This window comes from Sander vitreus, chromosome 20 (genome assembly GCF_031162955.1).
Source record: "Sander vitreus isolate 19-12246 chromosome 20, sanVit1, whole genome shotgun sequence".
Lineage (NCBI taxonomy): Eukaryota > Metazoa > Chordata > Actinopteri > Perciformes > Percidae > Sander > Sander vitreus.
Genome location: NC_135874.1, coordinates 22533418 through 22554812, shown reverse-complemented (window position 1 = coordinate 22554812; position 21395 = coordinate 22533418). Strand labels below are relative to the sequence as shown.

Genomic DNA, 21395 nt, shown 5'->3' with positions numbered 1-21395 from the left:
AATGTCATGTGCATGTCAATTCAAGCTTATCATTATTTAACAAGCTTAGGGGAGGAAAAGTATGTATCTGTATAGGTATACTTGCCTAGCTTTGATAGTGGAGAAACTGCTTCAGTGTTGAATAATATCATTAAGAAATATTTATTAAATGCAAAAGAGAAGACCTCATCACCTTCCTCACTCCAGTAGTATTCAGAAAAAGAGATTCACGTGGCCGGGTTGGTTCAGTGGGTAGAGCAGGCGCACATATACTGGGAGGTTTATGCCTTGACGCAGAGGTCCAGGGTTCGAATCCGTCCTGTGACGATTTCCTGCATGTCTTCCCCCTTTCTCACATAGCTGTCCTATCAAAATAAAGGCAGAAAAATCCCCAAAAGAAAAAAAGAGAATCACACCCACCCTTTAGTATGCAGTCAACATCTGTACTCAAGACATTAGTATTCTTCCTTCGAAGCCTTTCAATGTTTTTTTGGGCTAGATTTATGTATCTGTACTTAAAGTTGATAACAGAATGATGAGAGAAAATAGATTCTGCAGATGAATGTATTTGCTTTGCTTACCAACCAGTACAAGTTTTCACGGACAGCCCATAACTAATTCATGTTAGATTGATTTGTCCGTGCTTTCTGTAGTTAACAATTAAGAAAATTGGTTCTTTTTAGATCTAAATGAAGTAATGGATGTTGTAAAAATGTTTCTAAAACAATTTATGGTGGTATGAGCAGTCTGCAGGTTTTGTTCCAGCCAAGACTACAGCAGATCGTTTCACTGATTAACACACCTTCAGTTTGAATCAGTAAATTCATTTGGTTTAAGGTAAGAGTAGGCTGGAATGAACATGTGCAAGCTCTCGACCCCCCACACAACACAATGACACACACTGGCTCGATTCATCTCTTATAGTTTGTACTGGCTGGGTAGTACACTGGTAAACCATTGTTGGTTTACAGGTTTAAGGCTTTGGATTTTCATGTTCACAAAAACTGGATGACCACTGCAGGAATCCTCATTCATTTTTCATATAATTTACCAGATAAAGTTCAGTCCTCACATCTACAGTAATAACCACATTTTCCATATATATAAAACTTCCAGGACAAAATTATTTGAATGTGCTGTAAACCAGGGGTTTTCAAACCCCTCCACCCATTTCTGAACAAACCTCTATTTGATAACATTTATTCAAGACACACCCCTGATGATTTAGAGTGATTATTGTGAATGCTCTGATTATTCGAGATGTCAGTTTGGTTTAGTTTTAACAGCTAGCACCTTCTCACCATAGTTCTCCCTCCATTACATTGAAAAAACTGTCAGATAAGAGGCACAGACTATAGTGCAGACGCATGCAGAGGCAAAGCGCAGCGCAGGTATACGTCATCATTGCTTCTAGCTAGGTTACATACAGCTGTTATTGGTTGAGATTTGAAAGGTCGGCGGCAACTGAGGTCATAGTTAAAATAATTTGAACTTTGAGCGCAGTGCTTGGTGGCAGTTCGTCTTAGTGGTGTGCTACCGCTCTCCCCATAGGAAAAAAAAATTTGACTCTCACAAACACACTCAAATAAAATCTATTCTAAGGCAAATTGTGTCACTGGTAGAGATGATCTAATGTAAAACCCATTTTCCAGTAAAAAATATGTTTTCTCCACAACCATCTGGCAACCCCCAGGAATTGTCTTGTGAATCTCTTAGTTGAGAACCACTGATCTACTACTATGGTTCATGTAACTGGCTGTAAACTGGGTGATTATGGTGCTGAGAATTAAACCTAGAAAAGCCATCCTCGTACATTAATTAATCAAATCAATTTTTAGTAAATTACATGTGAGTGTTATTTAACCTTTGCTCATTTTAACATCCTGGAGAACAAATCAAAACTCTGTTCATTGTGTGTGTGTGTGTGTGTGTGTGTGTGTGTGTGTGTGTGTGTGTGTGTGTGTGTGTGTGTGTGTGTAGCTATGGAGGGGGATGGTGAGGTGATCATCAGTCCAGTGCAGAACTGCAGCCACTGTGAGAGCGGCGAATGCCACGAGACCAAGGACAGTATCGTCTGCTACTGTGATGATGACTTGATCCTGGCACCAGACGGCGTGTCCTGCGTCAACGCTACAGGTCTGACATATAGTACGGCACATACACACACATACTTTACAATCTGTAATTAAGAACCTTAGTCCTTTTCTCTGTCTTCCACACAAGTATATGACATTAATCCAAACGTAGAAATTAGTTAAACTGAATGTAATTGTACCTGTAATAGACTGTGACTCGGTGAATAGATAATGAATTAATCTACAGAAGTAATTAAGCCTGGGAGGCTCCGTACTTTATTGAATCTTTATCTAAGGAAATGTTTTTTGTAATAGGGCCTTAATCATTCATAATAATAATCAATCTGTAGGATAACCTAACCCGTTAATGAAAATGAATATACCTATTGCAATGTCAGCTGGTTGAGTCTTGCTCTGTGATCTATCTCTGTGCCGCAGTCAGATAAAAGCTCTTTATCTTATCATGTCAAGGACGTAGGTTAAAAGACTTAACCTGGATACTCATGTAGTGATATTGTACAGTGGATTCTGAATGAGCCTAAATTCTTGCGACCGGCAATAGATTAAGTCAACCTTGACTAAAAATCTGTTTTCACATGTGCCTTGCCTTCTTCTTGAGTTAAACTGCAACAAAGGAGTGTAGACAACCTCCTCTGGACCTAGAATTGCCTCCTCAAGTATGATTCGTTATCTCAGAGGAATCATGAGTATATGAATGTAGATCTGAAATGAATTAATATGGCAGGATGTCACTTTATAATTTGAAGCAAAATAACAGGGCTATTACCATTTCAATGCTATCTTAATGACCTAGAGTGTCTCCTTGCCCTATGATTTGCAAATCTGCTCTCCGTAATGACAAGCAGTAGATAATTCTATGATGCTAGGTCATAAAAGGTCATCATCTCAATATGGTCTCTCTCGGTGTGCAGATTTGTTCCTCAGCTTAGACAAGTGAAATGAGATCTTCCCTTGCCATTGTAAAGGGAATTGACATGCACCGGTCGTCGCTGCTCCTAAGCTCTGTTGTGTCATCGCTTTCACATCATTAATTAAGTGGGGGATCAGAGTGGCGAAGTGAATGTTAATACTCCTCTGGGGAAGATCACAACTGTGCAACGCTGTTGTTTCCCCTTGTCTTGCAGAGGTGTCCCTGCTGCCTCCCCAGTCGTCTCTCTCCCACCTGGCACTGGGTCTGTCTGTGGGCACCTCGGCCCTCATTGCCGCCCTGCTGCTGGCTGTGTCAGGAGTCATGATAAGTAAGTCAGTAAATCCCTATTCGCACTGGATTAGTATGAACTGGTGACGTCTAGTCATTTGTAATAATTACGGAGGTTGTCTGTGATCTTAATCCTGTGCGAATCGGCCATGTCTGTAATTTGTCAAGTAAAATGCTTTCTTTTCACACAAGGTTCCCACATGATACCAATCCTGTGTGAATAGGGTTTAAGGATAGTTAAATCACAATATGTGGTACAAATTAACCCTTGTGCCTCACTGTAAAAGTTGCTCTGATGTCCTTAGAGGACAAAAATGTCCATGTCAAAAAATAAGAGATATATTAATAATATTATTCCACTTTCACTGAGTTAAATCTTTTAACCAACTTCAATCCTGATCGTAACTACCAAATATTCATTAATTTTCAAAATTCCAACACATTAAATGCCAGTTTATACATAATGCCACTGTTGCAGGCATTGATTTTGATGCATTGCATCAACACTGCAGTGCTCCAAAATACAGCAGCAATGCTGTAATGGCATTTTGTCCTTAAGGGTTTTGTGTCTGTGTCTATTTTAGCTACACAGTTTATTATAGACTTATTATAAGAGCTAAGGTTAAACTTCCAAAATTAAAAATCAATCTCACAAAACATGAAAAAAAGAAAAATGTGTTCTGTTGTAAAATTTCTTTTTTTCTAATCTAATCTTTTTTTCTGGTATACCTTCAGATCACTAACAATTACTCAGATTAAACAATTGGAGATTGGAGGGGAATATCACTTACCTACTGTTTACAACTCAAATACATATGCAACTTGTGACCAATGGTCATAAGTATTCACTGAGAGTAACTGGCTCAGGAGAACAAAGAACACATATGACATGCAATAACTTAACACAATGAAGTTGACAACTACCAAAATGAACATGGAGAAAGTGGGAAAGTTGAAGTAGTTGTTACTGAATCTAAAGAGCCAAACTGTGCTGCTAAATGCCTGAGAGGTTCACATTACACTCGTTTTTGTATTTTCTGCTTTTGTCTTCTGTTTGCACAATAGACACATTCTCTCTCTCTCTCTCTCTCTCTCTCTCTCTCTCTCTCTGTGTCACACACACACACACACACACACACACACACACACACACAGTACTCCAGTGTCTGTCCTGGTCCCGCTCAGATGGTCCTTAGCAGGTTGTTGTCAGAGTGGGAATTGAACCTCACGGCCAGTGCAGACATCTGTCTGCTTGACTGCTTTCAGGCTATTACAGCCAGACAAATGCACTCATTGAGCCATCATCTCCTCCACACATACCCACACTCACTCTCACGCTCGCAGACATCCAGATTACCACCTACACTCTTGCAGACACAGCGGGAGCTGAAGGGGTGTGGGACTACCTCTGTGATGAATAAAATGTGCTAATGATGGATGAATGCTTAGCTGGTGGCTGACAGCACTCATACATTAAAAAGCACTTGGTAAATAAATAACTCTCTTACACACACATAAGCATACACACATAAACAATTCTCCCCGTGACTAATGTGTTCCCAGCTCAGGTCGAAGCTTTGAGCACTATAAAGTGTGTGGATTTGTGTTTGTGTGAGAAAGAGAAAAAGTAAGTGTCCTTTGCAGTAAAATGCATTTGTTTGCAATATGAAGGAAGGTATAAGCTGTCTTGGTTTTGTGCATTCTCTTGCCATACATGTGTGATTGTGTCTAACATGTACACATCATTCTGAAACAAAGACAAATCTGGCATCAGATAGAGAGGAACCAATATTTCACAGACACAAAGGAATTCTATTTATTTTTATTTTTTTTAAGTTGTTTAGAGAAATAATAACTGTAGACCCTTTCCATTTGGTATGCTTTGGCTGCCAGCAGTAATTATCGACAAGAAGATGGGTTCAAGGTTTTGTTCGCTTTTTAAATTGTGGATACCTCAGTAGTGGAATGAAACTCTTTCATTTGCATCTCACCAGTGTACCGACGTAAACACACAGAGCTGCAGTCTATTCAGCTGGAGCTGCAGAGTCCAGACTGCAAGCTCAGTAAGCTGCGGGCATCCACCATCATGACCGACTACAACCCCAACTACTGCTTCGCCGGCAAAACGGCATCGGTCAACGACCTGAAGGAAGTACCGCGCCGCAATATCTCCCTCACCAGGTAAAAGAGACTGGATCAAAGGTCCACAACCAGCATTCTTGTTACTTGGGACATTTTGATCTCATCCTGAACAAATTCAGTATGAGTTGAATACACCTGTCTACATCTGTGGTGAAATGTGAAATGTCTGACTCAAGGATAACAGTGTCTGAGCATACATGACATATTGAGCAGTAGGGGTGTAAGAAAAAATCGATACACTTGAGTATCGCGATATTTTATTTTGCAATACTGTATCGATTTTTAAAAAGACAATATAAATTTTTTTATTTAAAAAAATTATATTTTTATTACGTTAAAAAATATTCATGTAAGACAGTGGTTCACGTTTATGTTGTGTTAGACATAGACGGCCGCTAGACGGCTATGCTGAGACACACCACTATATCATATTAATCGCATGCCGCCATTTATTAATTTATTTTCACTTCACTCGGCTTTGCGTCGTGCCTAACAGGCTACTATTTTGCCGTCCTTCCTCGTAACACATCCTGCTGCTGCAGGAATAACGACGCGGATTTCGGTGCCTCATTCCGGTGCTTCTGATATGTCTGCACTTCTCTCTGATGCTCTGAAACAGACGTTACAGGCATCACTGCACGTGACGCTAGTTAACACTATACTCGACAGCAGCTAACGTTAGCCTACCGCTAGCTAGTAGCTGGATTAAACACGGTTACAATGCTGACAGCTAACGCTAAACGGTGTAAAGTGTCACTGTATTTCACTGTAGAGGATTTCGACACCGGGATGTAACAATCTGCAGCTGCTGTTGACGGTACATTCAATGAAACTGGTAATTTACAGCGTCGTGGTGCATTTAAAGTTGTTTGTTCAAATGTGTGACTAGATTAAATATATACTGTAATAAACAAATACAAATCTTAAAATCAAGTTCATAAAGTAACTTTCTTTGCATTCATTTGATTCCCAATCAAGATACACTGGTGAGAATTGCTTTCCATTGTTAATATGTACTTAAAAACTGTTCTGAAATGCAAAATAATAGAATTTTAATCATGTGATAAAACATGCGATTAACTATAGAAATTCAACGATTAATCGCGATTAAGAAAATTTAATCGTTTGACAGTCCTAATTGCAATATATTGAATCGTGACCCATGTATCGTGATACGTATCGTATCGCCAGATTCTTGCCAATACACAGCCCTATTGAGCAGTTCTGTAACTAATGAAAGTCCACTTGTATAAACTGTTAAAATGGGCTGGACTCATAAATACAGTACGGTGTGAAAAGTAGCAGTTTAAATAAAGCCTGAAATAATAAAGTGGGACGTCTCAGTGGGTGTATGATATGAAATTTTTTTTTTTTGCAGGGCTCTTTTCAATTTTTAATATATACTTCATGTGTTTATAGTTTACCAGTTTATCATTCTGGTTCCTAATCTTTGTGAGTCAATATTTTTCTTGTGGACCCATGAATATATTCCACCATCCAGATTTAAGTCATGAATCTATGCATTGGCTGCAAAGGGTGCTGCAAAATCAAAACTATAATTTAGTGTCAAAGTACACCACTTTGATATTTGCAGCAGGATGTCACACGGAGGCAGTTATTTGCATTTGTGGGCTGAAAAGCAGGTGAACCACTAATAAAAATAAAAAAACTGACTACAGTAGCATCTCATTTCTTTAGTACTTAGCTCCATAGGTGATCATTCTTTAGACACAGAGGGTTTATTGTTCTACTGCTGGCTGCTTCTAATGTCTTCAGTCTAGATATCTCAGGTTTTGTATTCCCCCCCCCCCCCGTGTGAAAGTTTCAGCTCAATGTCTAAAATATAAATGTAATTGTAAATAATAAATGCGTTTTTGTGCCTTCAGGGGTCTGGGTCACGGTGCTTTCGGTGAAGTCTATGAAGGGCTGGCAGTGGGAATACCGGGTGAACCGAGTCCACTGCAGGTGGCAGTCAAGGTGAGTTCTCACCCAGTGTTTTTTTAAAGGTCAGTCTTCTATAGGGGCTTCTAAACTAACAACACATTATCCACTTTAGTACTTTAGAGTTATATTTTGCATTGCTGGTTACAGCACAATGCTGTTTCGACTCTCTTTTACTTCCTTACAGTATGGTCAGTGTCGTCGAGATATGCATTACATTGAAAATATAATAACTACTTTATATCAAACGTATAACAATTCATTTTTTTTAAATTTTTTATTTAAAATAGACCCTTCCTGAGGTTTGCTCTGAGCAAGACGAATTGGACTTCCTCATGGAGGCTCTAATCATCAGGTATGAGCCACTTGGACAACTGACTAAATTCTGTCCCTCAAACAGTGCCAATAAAGCCATTTAATAATACACATTTCCCATGCTGTGTTTCTGTCCCTGCAGTAAGTTCAGCCACCAGAACATTGTGCGTTGTATAGGAGTCAGTCTGCAGGCCATGCCCAGGTTCATCTTGCTGGAGCTGATGACCGGAGGAGACCTCAAGTCTTTCCTGAGGGAGACCAGACCCCGGCTGGTGAGACACGCTGCTGTATCACGCTCAAGTGCTTGAATAGTGCATTTCTTTTTCTTTTTCTTTTTTACACTTTACACTACAACTGCTGTTCTTGAACACACTATGCGCCAAGTTAGATCAGTCAGACTTTCATCTACATGCTTTTCTCTCCAATCACAATGGGTACTACCTCAGGCTTTTGCCAAATCTGCCTCTGATATATTCACTAATATTGCATTCTGGGTATTTGTCTGTTTGATTAGGAGCACCCGTCCAGCTTGACCATGGTGGACCTTCTCAATGTGGCCAGAGACATCGCTAAGGGCTGCCAGTATCTGGAGGAGAACCAATTTATTCACAGGTACTTCACCAGATGACCCTTACATTTTTGCATATGAATATGCAAAACCAACAGTGTGTTGGCATAAACAAATATAGCACATGAAAGGATGTATTGTATTCTGCTGACCTATATTCATCCTACCTAAACAGATTAGCGAAACAGAGGAAAACAAACAATATGCAGCACATATGGGTATGCATATACATATGGATTGCAAATGTGCAAAGGAACAAACTAACAGTCCACATTTATTTGCCGACTTCTAGTTCTACTCGTCCAAACGTAACATATGGACTCTGCATGCCTTTTTTTTCTTTTTTCTTTTCTTATGATAGCAGAAAGGACAAGTGACGGGTTTAGCATCAGAGCAGCCAGATGGGGTAGCCGGCTTGCCTTTTTACGGTCTGTATCCAAGGCACAAATGTCCTTCTGTATCCATATTCACAGCGGTTGGTGAACAGGAGGATGTGACTAAAGAAATCCTTCTCTTGAATCTGTCTTGCAAAGATCTCCGTCATGGATGTCTGTGAGGAAAGTCGAGTACATGTCAAAAAAGGATCAGGTCAAAATTGCTCCCACAATTACATCAAGACAGTTATAGTGCATCCTTCTTCCTTCATGTCTCTCTTTGACTTCCTAGGAATTGGCCAATGACAGACGAGGCCTATTAAACCTTGTTTGCCCCAACGTGATACAGTAAAGCCCCATCAATCCATCTTATGGCTGACTCTTCTCCAGAGGCTCATGAGCTTCTATACAGCGTGCTTTTCTGCCTTCAAACAAGTATTAAAATGCATCCTAACACTGTCCTTGAGGCTAATTTCAATTTTTATGAAGTGTGTTTACTCTAGGTTGAGTAAAGGGCTGCTGAATGAGGTAGGGTGGAAGAGTAGCTGCTACTCAGAAAATGCAGCTTTTTCTCAGGGATTACAAGGTTGAATGATGAGCTATGGTGTTCTTCAACATGTTAAATCACAGCTTTAATTAAGAATTTACTCTGGCTTTTTTGTGTTTCTATGCTTTTCTGTGATGGTATTCATCTGTTTTTTTCTGGCCAGTGGATCAAGTAATGTTAATCATACATTACTGTATTTAACAACAAGCTTTTTACTCACATTGGAATGGTAGCCACCTGAAAAGAAACACTGCTGAGGAGAGTCGTGTAGTTTACTGCAACCTCAGGTGTTAAAATAGACTAATAACAGAGATTGTTCTTTAAGTGCTGCAATAAAATGGGTCTTTAAGCTGCTGCAGTTAAGATTTGCTGTAAATAAGGTCTACAGTATGAAGCCAGTTAATAACACCCTGCTCTCAGATTACTGCACTGCATGTACAATAGCACTGTGTCCTTCCCTTAAGCCCTCAGCCAGCAGTCTGTGACAGCTACTGCTGCATTTCTCGTTCTTGCTTACAAGCAAAAGCAAATCATTTGCATGGATTCTTTTAAGCCATTTAATAAGGACTTCTTGGATTTACCAATAGCACCTCATGAGAAAGGAACTTGTTAAAGTATGCTGATTGTAGTCCTAGCATGATAGAAATGATTCAGTTTTTTGAGATGCCCCTAAATAGATTAATTTATTCACTTCTTGAATAGAAAGTGTTGTGGTGTGATACCACACTTTAGGAAACTCTCTGTAGCTGGTTTGATAACTTTATAATAAGTTTACTCATTTAACTGATTTAGTCTAAATTTGAGAAGGAAATGGATGCCCTAGACACAATGTTGACATTATTTCATACTAAATTATTTAATACCAAACTTGGAGTAGTACTTGCATATTACAAGTTGAATAGTTTCAAACACTTCTGGCACATTGAAGTGGGGCACCATGTATTCCCTGCCTTAAAAAGCTCTCAGTTTGAATCAGTCTAAACTTTTACTTTATCCTCGTTGTGTCATTTCACATCCCCAGTTCATCAGAGTGTGGAGGCTAAACATCAAAACAGTGTGTTGCTGTTTACACACTCAGACTTTAGTTTTTCATTTCCAGCCTTGCCCCTATCTCATGATCTAGTTTTAAGCACAGTGTCACTTTATGTTATTTTAATGTTACATTTTGGGTATTTATTGTCCAGAGTGCACACTTGTCTTTAGTGTGATGAGGAGCAATGTGCTCACAACGTCACTTCTTAATATGTTAAGAAAGTTAGACGCCTGGGGAGCACAGTACAGTGTGTGTACGGTACATACAAAATATACGTATCAATACAGAAAGTCTTTTACGTACTCCAGCTTAATAGAATGGCTTTTAAAAAGTGCCAAATGACGTGCTTTACCGAATTTCGTTTGTTTATAGTATGAAAGTCAAATATCACTTCTATTCTCAGCAGACAGATCCCATGCAACTAACTTGGCATTTGATATTCCTGCAGCTATGGCGAAGTTCAGCTGCATGCGAAGTTTACTGTATGTTATGTTCAGTCTGATGTTGATTTACATAAATGGTGTCAATCCAAGCAGTAAGTACATGCAGTGACCTGACCGATGTGTTGTTTTCATCTTTCAGGGACATTGCAGCTCGGAATTGCCTACTGACTTGCAAAGGACCGGGCCGTGTGGCCAAGATTGGAGACTTTGGAATGGCTCGAGACATTTACAGGTACAGTTGACTGACTGATGTATGACCACCTTGGCTGGCTTAAAACCAAGACTAGGCTCAGTTGAATTTGAGTCTAAATAAGTTCTAAAGGGGGTGGATACCAAGTAACAGAAATAAGAAAAACAAGGCATGAATCTTCGTAAAAACAAATATGTGGGGGAACATACTGTATAGTGAGAATGCACTAGAAACCCAGTTCTATGGCTTAATCCCAAGGCTGGGCTGAACAATGGCAGTTGTATTCAAACCTTATAGTAAAGGTGTCAGAATCAAATCAGTTGTGTTCAACATTTACACTGAATACCCAGGAATAGTATTATTATTGTGTTGCAGAGATATACTGTATCAACACCAAATGAGCCTTACTGCTGCGCTAAGGAAGATTTTTCTTCTGTGAAAATGCAGCCTTGCCATTACAGTGTTTGGCTGCAACAGAGAGAACTATCCCAGCCTTCCTAACCAACAATTATTGATCAATGAATACAAAAACCACATATACTAATATAAAAAAAAAAAGGTTATTATCTAACCTGGCAATCTTATGGTTAAAGTGTAACCTAATCGCAGGCTTTCAGTGCCTTCTCTGGGTAAGTCTGTTGCACGTCTGAGAACACCAGTATCACTCCTGGATGTAGTTGAGGTCAGAAGTGTGTGTGTTTGGTTAAGGTTATGAGACGATCTCCTTATTGGTCACAGGAAACAAATGGTGACTGTTGTGGTGAGATGGAAAGCCAACCCCAGTGTCCAGTCATCCTTCCCTTCACATTTTCTGCTTTGGCACTGAACATCAACATAGCTCGTCTTAAGCCGTTTGAACAAATAACTATTGTTGTTGTTTCCTGAACAGTCTCACCTTAACTAAGACCAACTCCAATAGTTTTGAGTGTGAAATTCTGGATATTCCGATTTAAAAAAAGAAAAAAAAAAACTCTATTGTCTGTCATGACAGAAAATCATCTTAGACGTGGCTCACAATGGACAATTCTTCAACCAGAGGACACTGAGAAAGAGAGAGCTGAGGCCTGTACTACGAAGCAAGATTTGGCGTTAAAGAGCTAACTTCAGGTTCAACCCAGGGTTTTCTGTACCACAATGGTGGATTAGTTGTTACCGGGTTCAATCGCCGTGGTAACTCATGCTGAACACCTAACCTGGTCGGGAGCAGGTTATGTTGGAGATTAGAGATCAACCGGTGTAAAAGCACCGCCTACTGACCAATCAATACTCGATTGATAACGGCATCACCGTTCTTAGAAGATCAGGCGGAGCTCGGTGCGCGGAGAGAGAGAGGGAGAGAGGGGTGTGCTCATAAAAGTTAAAACATTTAGAGACCGACAACCCCGTTAACATTCCCTGATGGGTATCTTTATGAAAGATATAGATTTGAAGCGGAGGGAATTACATACAGGTGCTGGCCATATAATTAGAATATCATGAAAAAGTTGATTTATTTCAGTAATTCCATTCAAAAAGTGAAACTTGTATAATGTATACATTCATTCCACACAGACTGATATATTTCAAGTGTTTATTTCTTTTAATTTTGATGATTATAACTGACAACTGATGAAAACCCCAAATTCAGTATCTCAGAAAATTAGAATATTGTGACAAGGTTCAATATTGAAGACACCTGGTGCCACACTCTAATCAGCTAATTAACTCAAAACACCTGCAAAGGCCTTTAAATGGTCTCTCAGTCTAGTTCTGTAGGCGACACAATCATGGAGAAGACTGCTGACTTGACAGCTGTCCAAAAGACGACCATTGACACCTTGCACAAGGAGGGCAAGACACAAAAGGTCATTGCTAAAGAGGCTGGCTGTTCACAGAGCTCTGTGTCCAAGCACATTAATAGAGAGGTGAAGGAAAAGATGTGGTAGAAAAAAGTGTACAAGCAATAGGGATAACCGCACCCTGGAGAGGATTGTGAAACAAAACCCATTAAAAAATGTGGGGGAGATTCACAAAGAGTGGACTGCAGCTGGAGTCAGTGCTTCAAGAACCACCACGCACAGACGTATGCAAGACATGGGTTTCAGCTGTCGCATTCCTTGTGTCAAGCCACTCCTGAACAAGACACAGCGTCAGAAGCGTCTCGCCTGGGCTAAAGATAAAAAGGACTGGACTGCTGCTGAGTGGTCCAAAGTTCTGTTCTCTGATGAAAGTACATTTTAGTACAGTCTAGTCTAGAGTCTAGAGGAAGAGAGGAGAGGCACAGAATCCACGTTGCTTGAAGTCCAGTGTAAAGTTTCCGCAGTCAGTGATGGTTTGGGGTGCCATGTCATCTGCTGGTGTTGGTCCACTGTGTTTTCTGAGGTCCAGGGTCAACGCAGCCGTCTACCAGGAAGTTTTAGAGCACTTCATGCTTCCTGCTGCTGACCAACTTTATGGAGATGCAGATTTCATTTTCCAACAGGACTTGGCACCTGCACACAGTGCCAAAGCTACCAGTACCTGGTTTAAGGACCATGGTATCCCTTTTCTTAATTGGCCAGCAAACTCGCTCTGACCTTAACCCTATAGAAAATCTATGGGGTATTGTGAAGAGGAAGATGCGATACGCCAGACCCAACAATGCAGAAGAGCTGAAGGCCACTATCAGAGCAACCTGGGCTCTCATAACACCTGAGCAGTGCCACAGACTGATCGACTCCATGCCACGCCGCATTGCTGCAGTAATTCAGGCAAAAGGAGCCCCAACTAAGTATTGAGTGCTGTACATGCTCATACTTTTCATGTTCATACTTTTCAGTTGGCCAACATTTCTAAAAAATCCTTTTTTTGTATTGGTCTTAAGTAATATTCTAATTTTCTGAGATACTGAATTTGGGGTTTTCATTAGTTGTCAGTTCTAATCATCAAAATTAAAAGAAATGAACACTTGAAATATATTAGTCTGTGTGGAATGAATGTATACATTATACAAGTTTCACTTTTTGAATGGAATTACTGAAATTAATCAACTTTTTCATGATATTCTAATTCTATGACCAGCACCTGTATAGGCCATTTGTTGGCTTCTTCAGCCGTGTGTTGCCAATATGCACATCTGTTAGAATTATGTTTTGATATTTTTTTATTTTGTCTCACAGCTTACCACTGCTGGGGTTGCAACTGAAATAAAAGGCTAAAGCAACGACAGTTCATGGAAAGCATGATACTGGCTAGCCTGATTAACATGAGCATGCTGTGTGCAATATATTTTAAAGGCATGGACATATAACTCACTGTATAAAAAAAAAAAAAAATCAGATTTCAGTGAAGTACCAGCGTACCAGCTCCGTACTTAAAGTGCTTTTCGTCACGTGATTGTAAAGGCCATGGCACTCATTATGAAGACTTTAAAACTGCTGAATCACAGCTGTGAAATTGCTTTTATTCACCATCACACTGTCATACCAATGCCTTCCGTTAATCTACATCAGCTAATCTATAGCCCCAATGGCACCTCATTATTCTTAGCTGAAACTTTTTAATATAGCTACCACAATTTCACGTGACAACAGTTAAATGAATGCACAATCCAGCAGGGAAATCTCCCAAGCCTTTCATCTGGTAAGAAAATAGAGTAAGGGAAATATGACACAGCTTTCAGCTATATCAACGCAGCACTTTCGAATTATCCAATGGAAAGTCACACGAGAGAAAAGTCACTCTCAGAGCATCCGGAAAAGACTGTTGCACAATACCCCTGGGGAGCCGCATTAGGAGCGCTTGATTTAATTGCTGATGTCAGTTTTGCAGGTGCCTCGATGTGATTTTGTTTTTATCTCTCAGCCTGGAGCCGTGGTGCCGGGACTTTTTTTTATTATCATTGTTATTATTTTCAGAGGGAGGGATGGTTGTAGTGTGTGCTACGCCGTCGGTGTGTTATTTTTGCTGTTTCATAATGTGGCCCTCCTGCTATGTGACAAGGGACACAGGAGTTTCTTTGAGGCCATCGCAGGGGATGCGCATCACAGTGAGGGACCAGGACAAGGCTTAATGTCAGCTTTTTATATTCTGGGAGCAGAGCCACAGGCGTACTTGCACATAGTATTCCATGGACTTCCTCACACACATGCTTGCGCACCAGTAATGCGGCAGTAGATAAAAAGCTGGGTAAACAAAAGCCTCCAGTAAGTAATCATCCCCAGGTAAACAGCTGCCACTATGAAGAGAAATTAACTGTGCTTTCAGAAAAGAATTGGTATTTTGCCTCAAATGACCATATTCTCATAGGAACTATTAACAATGATGTATAGCATGACTTTAGGTTGTATTTATTAATGTCTGGTGCGCACACAAACATGCACACATAGTAAATGCAGAACAAAGACATTCAACTCAATGAACACACACAAGTATTAGGTTCTTCAAGTGTGTCTTCAAGTGCATGTTCTATCTTCCTCTCCAGCACAGTCTGCTCAACGCCTCGGTCGCTTCGTTAGTTTTTGCCTCTAATGTTCTCTATCTTCCAGCTTCTCTTCTGCACACTGAATTGCTCACACAGGAAAAGACACACATATATAAAACACCTCCATTTGTGCTATAGATTTCCTGGGACTGTATTTAAGCCTTCCTAATCTGCAGCTCAGCTTTCAGTCTGTGTTGGTGGTGTTAGCAGTAGTAATGAATATGTCCATAAACCCCAATGCTAAAAATAAGAGGTTGATCCACTGATAGGAGGATTATCAGTCTTTTGCTCTCCATTTTACCATCCCTCAATCTTTTCAAAATATCCCAGTATTTTCTAATGGGCAGATAAAGGAATGAATAGCGATGTACAAAAGTTTGATGTGTCCTGGTCATCTTTTTTTTAAAACGTGTTTCACTTGAAGAGGTCAGAGAAGATGGCGGCTGTAAATTTATTACAAGAAAGAAGTGTGATGTTTGTGGACTCCTTAACACAGAAAGCAGCCTTTTAACACCAACAAAAGCAGGATCAATTGAGAGCACACTGCCACAGCTGTTTGATCTAACGGCATCTTTTTGAGGATAGCCAACTATTTACTTTATTGGGATAGACAGGAGGGATTATTAGATTAATACATTAGAGGGATACTGGTAAGGGGGACACAGTAAAGAAGATGGATTAAATCCTGTAATTGTAGGCCTAAAAATGGAGGGGGTAACTGATTCCCATCACTGAATTGATTGTGTTATTCTAAGTAATAGATTAGGGCGTTGGTTTGGGAATCTGTGTGACTGCCCTGCGGGGGTTCTTAGCTATTCTGTCAAGCAAACCCACTCAACTAGTAATTGTTTTTTTCATCTTCATTGATTATGTGTAAAAAATAGTTGCCAATAGTTTGCTAAGTAAATATTTCCCTTTTCGCCATATTATCTGACAGCATATCATCTATATTCATCTCTGCTTACTGCTCCTCTGAAGACACACAACTGTAGCCTTGACCAAATGATGAGTGCTGGCTCTTATTTGCTCTGAGTCGATACTGTGGAAAATGCAGTTGTTTCTTATCTATTTAACCTTCAAACCTGAATTTCCATGATAGTAAATATCACACCAAAAAGCTGGTTTAAGCAAGTAACAAACATATAAAAATAAAGCTTTGTTTTGTCTTTGAATGATGTTGACTTGCCTCTACTGGCTCAGTTAAGAAACTGAGGCTCGGCTACATCTGTTTTAGCTTCCTGGCACTAGTTGCATATTATTTTTGGATTTCACTTTTACAGATTACTTTTAAGGCGAAGCTCTGGCTTTTAAAAGTAGTTCAGACATTTTTGCCCCTGGTGAGCAAGAGCACAGCTTGAAATCAGCTTGAAATCCTCCTAACTAAACACAAAATATGTGATGGGTCATGCAGCCCAAGCCCATAGGCTTTGGATGCCATATCTGAGGCGCTCAGGCTGCCAAAACCACTATCTTTTTTTTGCTTGTTGTCATATTTTATCCAAGCTGTTTTCTCCTCTGCAACTCCATTTTTGATGTGTTTGCCATTCTTTTCTTTTCTGTATTTTTTGTTTGTTAGTTGTTGTTTTGTTTTTAGCTTTTATTTGTCCAGGGATCGCCAATTGAGCACAATGCTCTTTTCTCATCCCGCTTCACATTCACACCTGGGAGCTGCCCACTGTAATTTTAGTCCTTTCCTGTGCAGCCATGTGCAGCTCCAGCAGAGAAGTTGGTGCTTCACTTACTTGTCTAGTTTTTAGTTTTTGAGGGTGAAGAGAAAGAGCCTGTTACTGCTACTGCTTTACTTTCCCAAAAGACCCAGGGATTGGAACTGGCAACCTTCCAGTCAAAAGCCTGCTATTGCAGTCCTGTTCATTATAAAGCACTTGCCATGTTTACAAACAGCTGCTAAGGGGGAAAAAGTGTCATTTTTATGACTAAAGCACTTAGGGCAAACAGATTTACTCCTCTGCAACAACAAATTATGCCAAATGATGCTTTTTCCCAGCCAAACACACCACTTAAATCGGCTTTTGATGTGTGTCCATTTTTCTGTGTGGACGCCTTAATGGATGGGGAGCCGAGCAGCACCCGGTTCGTGTCTGTCCTCGCTGTGTGTCTAGAGCAGGGCGAGATGAAAAAGGCAGTGACCTCCATCAGCACCAGCATTCAGATACATCAGATAATTTCTCTACCAACGCCAAGCACAAGACAGTCTTAAAAATGTCTCAGACAGGGCTCGGCCTGGCGAAAAATCTCCTTCTTCCCTCTCGGCAAGATAAGGATTTCTTAGAGGGTCTCTCACACCAACATGTTAGGAAGCTGCAAGTATGATTGGATCGGAGTGCTGATAAAGCCACGGACTGTCAGTGAATTTTTTTTTGCTAGATGTTAGATTTTTTTCTCCTGTTTTTTTTTTTTTTTTTGTACACTCTGCTATTGAGGGCAGTGGTGTTGCCATGGTGATGGCACTGCAAACTACATATGCTGGTTTTCATTTTACAATTGTTCCCTTTTTAATTATTAGTAGGCTAAAATATATTTATTATTAGCCACATCAAGTATTTTGTGTGTGTGTGTGTGTGTGTGTGTGTGTGTGTGTGTGTGTGTGTGTGTGTGTGTGTGCGTGTGTCTGTGTGCGTGTGTAGGGCAAGCTATTACAGGAAGGGTGGGCGTGCCATGCTGCCAGTGAAGTGGATGCCACCTGAAGCCTTTATGGAGGGCATATTCACATCTAAAACAGACACATGGTGAGAATCCCTCACACTTCTCTTTAACAGGCATCAGTAAAGACCCACACTGTGATTTCAGCTCCTATATTTCACATTCAGATGTCTGATGTCCCTACCTGCCCTCTATCGCTCTTTGTTTTTTTTTACCTTCCTGTGTCCTTCAACGTCTTTGATCATGAGCCACATTTTTTTTTAAATTCCCTGTCTTGTCTCTACTCATTCTTGTCCTCTGCTCTCGTCCTTTGCAGCTTCAGCTCTGACGATGCTTATAATTTATGACTTGATTGTCCTTACTCTCACCCTCTGTCTTTCTCTCCCTGTAAATAATCTGTCCTCTCATCATCTGCAGGTCATTTGGGGTTCTGCTGTGGGAGATCTTCTCAATGGGCTACATGCCATATCCAAGTCGCAGTAACCAGGAAGTGTTGGAGTTTGTAACCAATGGTGGAAGAATGGACCCACCTAAAAACTGCCCCGGGCCAGTGTAAGTGCAGATCCACACACAGATGCTGAATGCATTCATATTGCTTCTTATGACCACACGAATAATGTGATCGCAAGGATGCTTAGTTGTTGATGCATACACAGTATACACATAGGCAGCATAACAAAAACTGAGAAACAAACCGAGGCATCGAAGGCTCTGATGATTCGCTGATATTGACACGTAAACAAGTTGTGACCTAGAAGGCATCCGAATATTTTATGGGAGATGGCTCTCAATGCTATATGGAAACCTTATAAACAGTTTTCTTTCATGTTTGCCTCCCAATTTGGAAGAAGTCATGGGTTGCTGATAGAGAGCTTAAAAACTATTTACATATCACACTGTATTTTTCACTCACTTTTCAGATACCGCCTCTCATGCCAACTCTATTATAATACATATATTAGAAGATGCACACACACAGACATTTTCTCTCTCTCTCTCTCTCCCTCATATACATATTCGAGCCACACTTTGGCCTCTCTGTGATTTCACAGCTCTGTTGGCCACAGCTTTGCAGATTACTACTCATTACTAACCCTAACCCATTGCAACCTGCCTTGCAAGGCTCTATTTTTGTCATTGGAAAAGAAAACACATGGCCCCGTGGTGTTCTATTCATTTGAAGTGAAACAGTCACACAACAGGAAACACGGATTACTGAAAGCAAGCAGCTACAGTTGAAATCATCTCAGCAATTAAACCCATATCTCAGGATTTAACTTCACTGTTTCTCCTCTTCTCTGCATCACCCCTTTAACACAATCACCCAAACTGGTGGGAGACAAGTATGAAGAATATTTTTGTCAAGAGATCAATCTGGCATTTGTTAAATTGGTGGGGGAAATGCTGTTGGTCAGCCTCTGTTTTCTCTACATAATTTCAGCTTGTGTGTGTCTACCCATTCATGTGTAACTTTAGGTACCGTATAATGACTCAGAGTTGGCAGCATCAGCCTGAAGACAGGCCTAACTTCTCAACTATCCTGGAGAGAATTGACTACTGCTTACAGGTAACGGAACAGAGATTAATATTGCTTAAATTCTTTTCTATAAATTGAACTCCAAGCCTGTATTGGTTGTCTATGAAGGATAACACAAGATAGGTTTGTATTAAGCATAATCAAAACCTATTTTTCCATGACAAGTATGCTTTTCATGCAAAGCATGATACCTTGTTGTTATCTTCTAGAGCCACAGAAGAATCAACTTTAAATTACTACATTTATTTTTCCAAAGAGAAAACAATATTTTGCTCACATTGTGTTTTTAAAACGTTTCAGAGCGAGGCACACTTTTCTGACGGCTCTGCATACAATGGCTTTACTAATATGCTCCGCATCACGAATGTTGTAAATAAAACTGCCGTTTGAAAAAAAACATAATGCAACACAAAGAATCTGCTTGGATGTAAGAGCATGTCCACGATAGGTGATGTTAGTGACATGAGGACGGATAAGGTATCTACATATCTGATCGACTGTGAAGAAAAACGATACCTCTCAAACAGGCTAGGTAGTTATCTGGAAATGAAAATACATCTATAGTCGGGGCCTCAATATCATCTCCCGACATATGTTTAACTCCCTGCGAAGTAATACAGCTTCTTCATCAACGGGCTCGTCGACAAAAGGACATGCCATGTTCGAGAAAAAAACGTTTTATAGTCTGCCTAACACAGTTAATAAACCAACCCTGATTTTGTATTCATGCAGATGACAAAACTGCGCTAAAATGCGGCTGCTACAGACTGTATGAATGAGGAAATGAAAGAGAGCTGTGTCAGAGGGAGGACACTGAGAGAAACTCGAGGTTTCTTGAAGAAAACCTGCTCCCGACCAGGTTAGGTTCACAGACTCAGTTGCCATAGTAACTGACTCTGAGGTTAAGTTACCTCTCTTTCTGAAACGGGCTGGAGTTACCCCTCTCCCTCAGGTTTAAATAACCTCCCTTTCTGTAACAGTAAACCCAGAGTTTCCCTCATCTCAGAGTTAACAAACTCAGAGTTTTCACTAAACCTGCTTTCTGAAACGGACCCCAGGTGAGCTTGTCTGATTGTCCTCTCTGTCGATCACTTTCTTCTTCTTTTTTTACTTCAATCCTGCCTCTGAACGCTGAGTTTCGTTTTTATCTGGAGCATCCACTAAATCCGCTTATTTTGGATGGTTCTTAGGATTTTTTTTGCCATAGCTACCACCACGCTCCTAGCTGCTGCTTCGTCGCTATGGTCTCTTCCCCCCTCCTGCCCCTTTTCCATTGATGGTTAAATGCATCACTTCCGGTGCGTCAGCGCGGGAAAATCGCCACAGCCACCGCAACTCTGGTGTTGTGAGAAATACACAGAGCTTTTCCTGGCAGCAATAGGCTTAATCAGCATTGTGTGAACTTGGCAAGGGCTTGAGTGTAACGGACATCCATTTATATGTAAAAGCACCAACTTTAAAACAATGATACGCTGTGCTTTACCGTTTAACTGGGACATTCCCATGGCAGTTCACGGTCCACCAGCTATTGATCATTCACTCCACAACAAGACACATAAGACACAGTTCACTTTCTGTCTTTTCAAACATCAACATGATACAGAGTGGTGGTTGTTACTTGGGGAAACCTTCTTTGATCAAGCATAAATGGAACCGACATTTACATAAAGAAGGAATTCATTTTCAGACAATATTTGGTTAACTCACAGAATGTATTTAATTAGCTACAGCTGACTTAACTTGCCAAACAGTTTTCATTATAGCCGAAGACAGTGGTGACGGAATTTTCTCACCTCATACTTGCAGCTTAATTATAAATGGTGTAAGATTTACATTTTTTGTGGCTCTTGCGATTTGAGTCTTTTAAATCAAACATTTGATTTATTCCCTAACATGAATGACAACACTAACACTGAAAAATATAACTTTG

General features: G+C 40.2%; 1 protein-coding gene across 1 annotated transcript in view; it reads left to right on the top strand.

Annotated features, from left to right (window-relative positions):
- alk (ALK receptor tyrosine kinase) overlaps nt 1-21395 on the top strand; it is an 84461-nt gene that overhangs the window by 59983 nt on the left and 3083 nt on the right. The window contains exons 14-24 of the mRNA XM_078277891.1: nt 1960-2115; nt 3200-3313; nt 5268-5454; nt 7302-7392; nt 7647-7711; nt 7814-7943; nt 8186-8283; nt 10776-10868; nt 17913-18014; nt 18346-18480; nt 19405-19495. Of these exons, the coding sequence (XP_078134017.1) occupies nt 1960-2115; nt 3200-3313; nt 5268-5454; nt 7302-7392; nt 7647-7711; nt 7814-7943; nt 8186-8283; nt 10776-10868; nt 17913-18014; nt 18346-18480; nt 19405-19495 (1262 nt within the window). The remainder of the gene's footprint in view (nt 1-1959; nt 2116-3199; nt 3314-5267; nt 5455-7301; nt 7393-7646; nt 7712-7813; nt 7944-8185; nt 8284-10775; nt 10869-17912; nt 18015-18345; nt 18481-19404; nt 19496-21395) is intronic.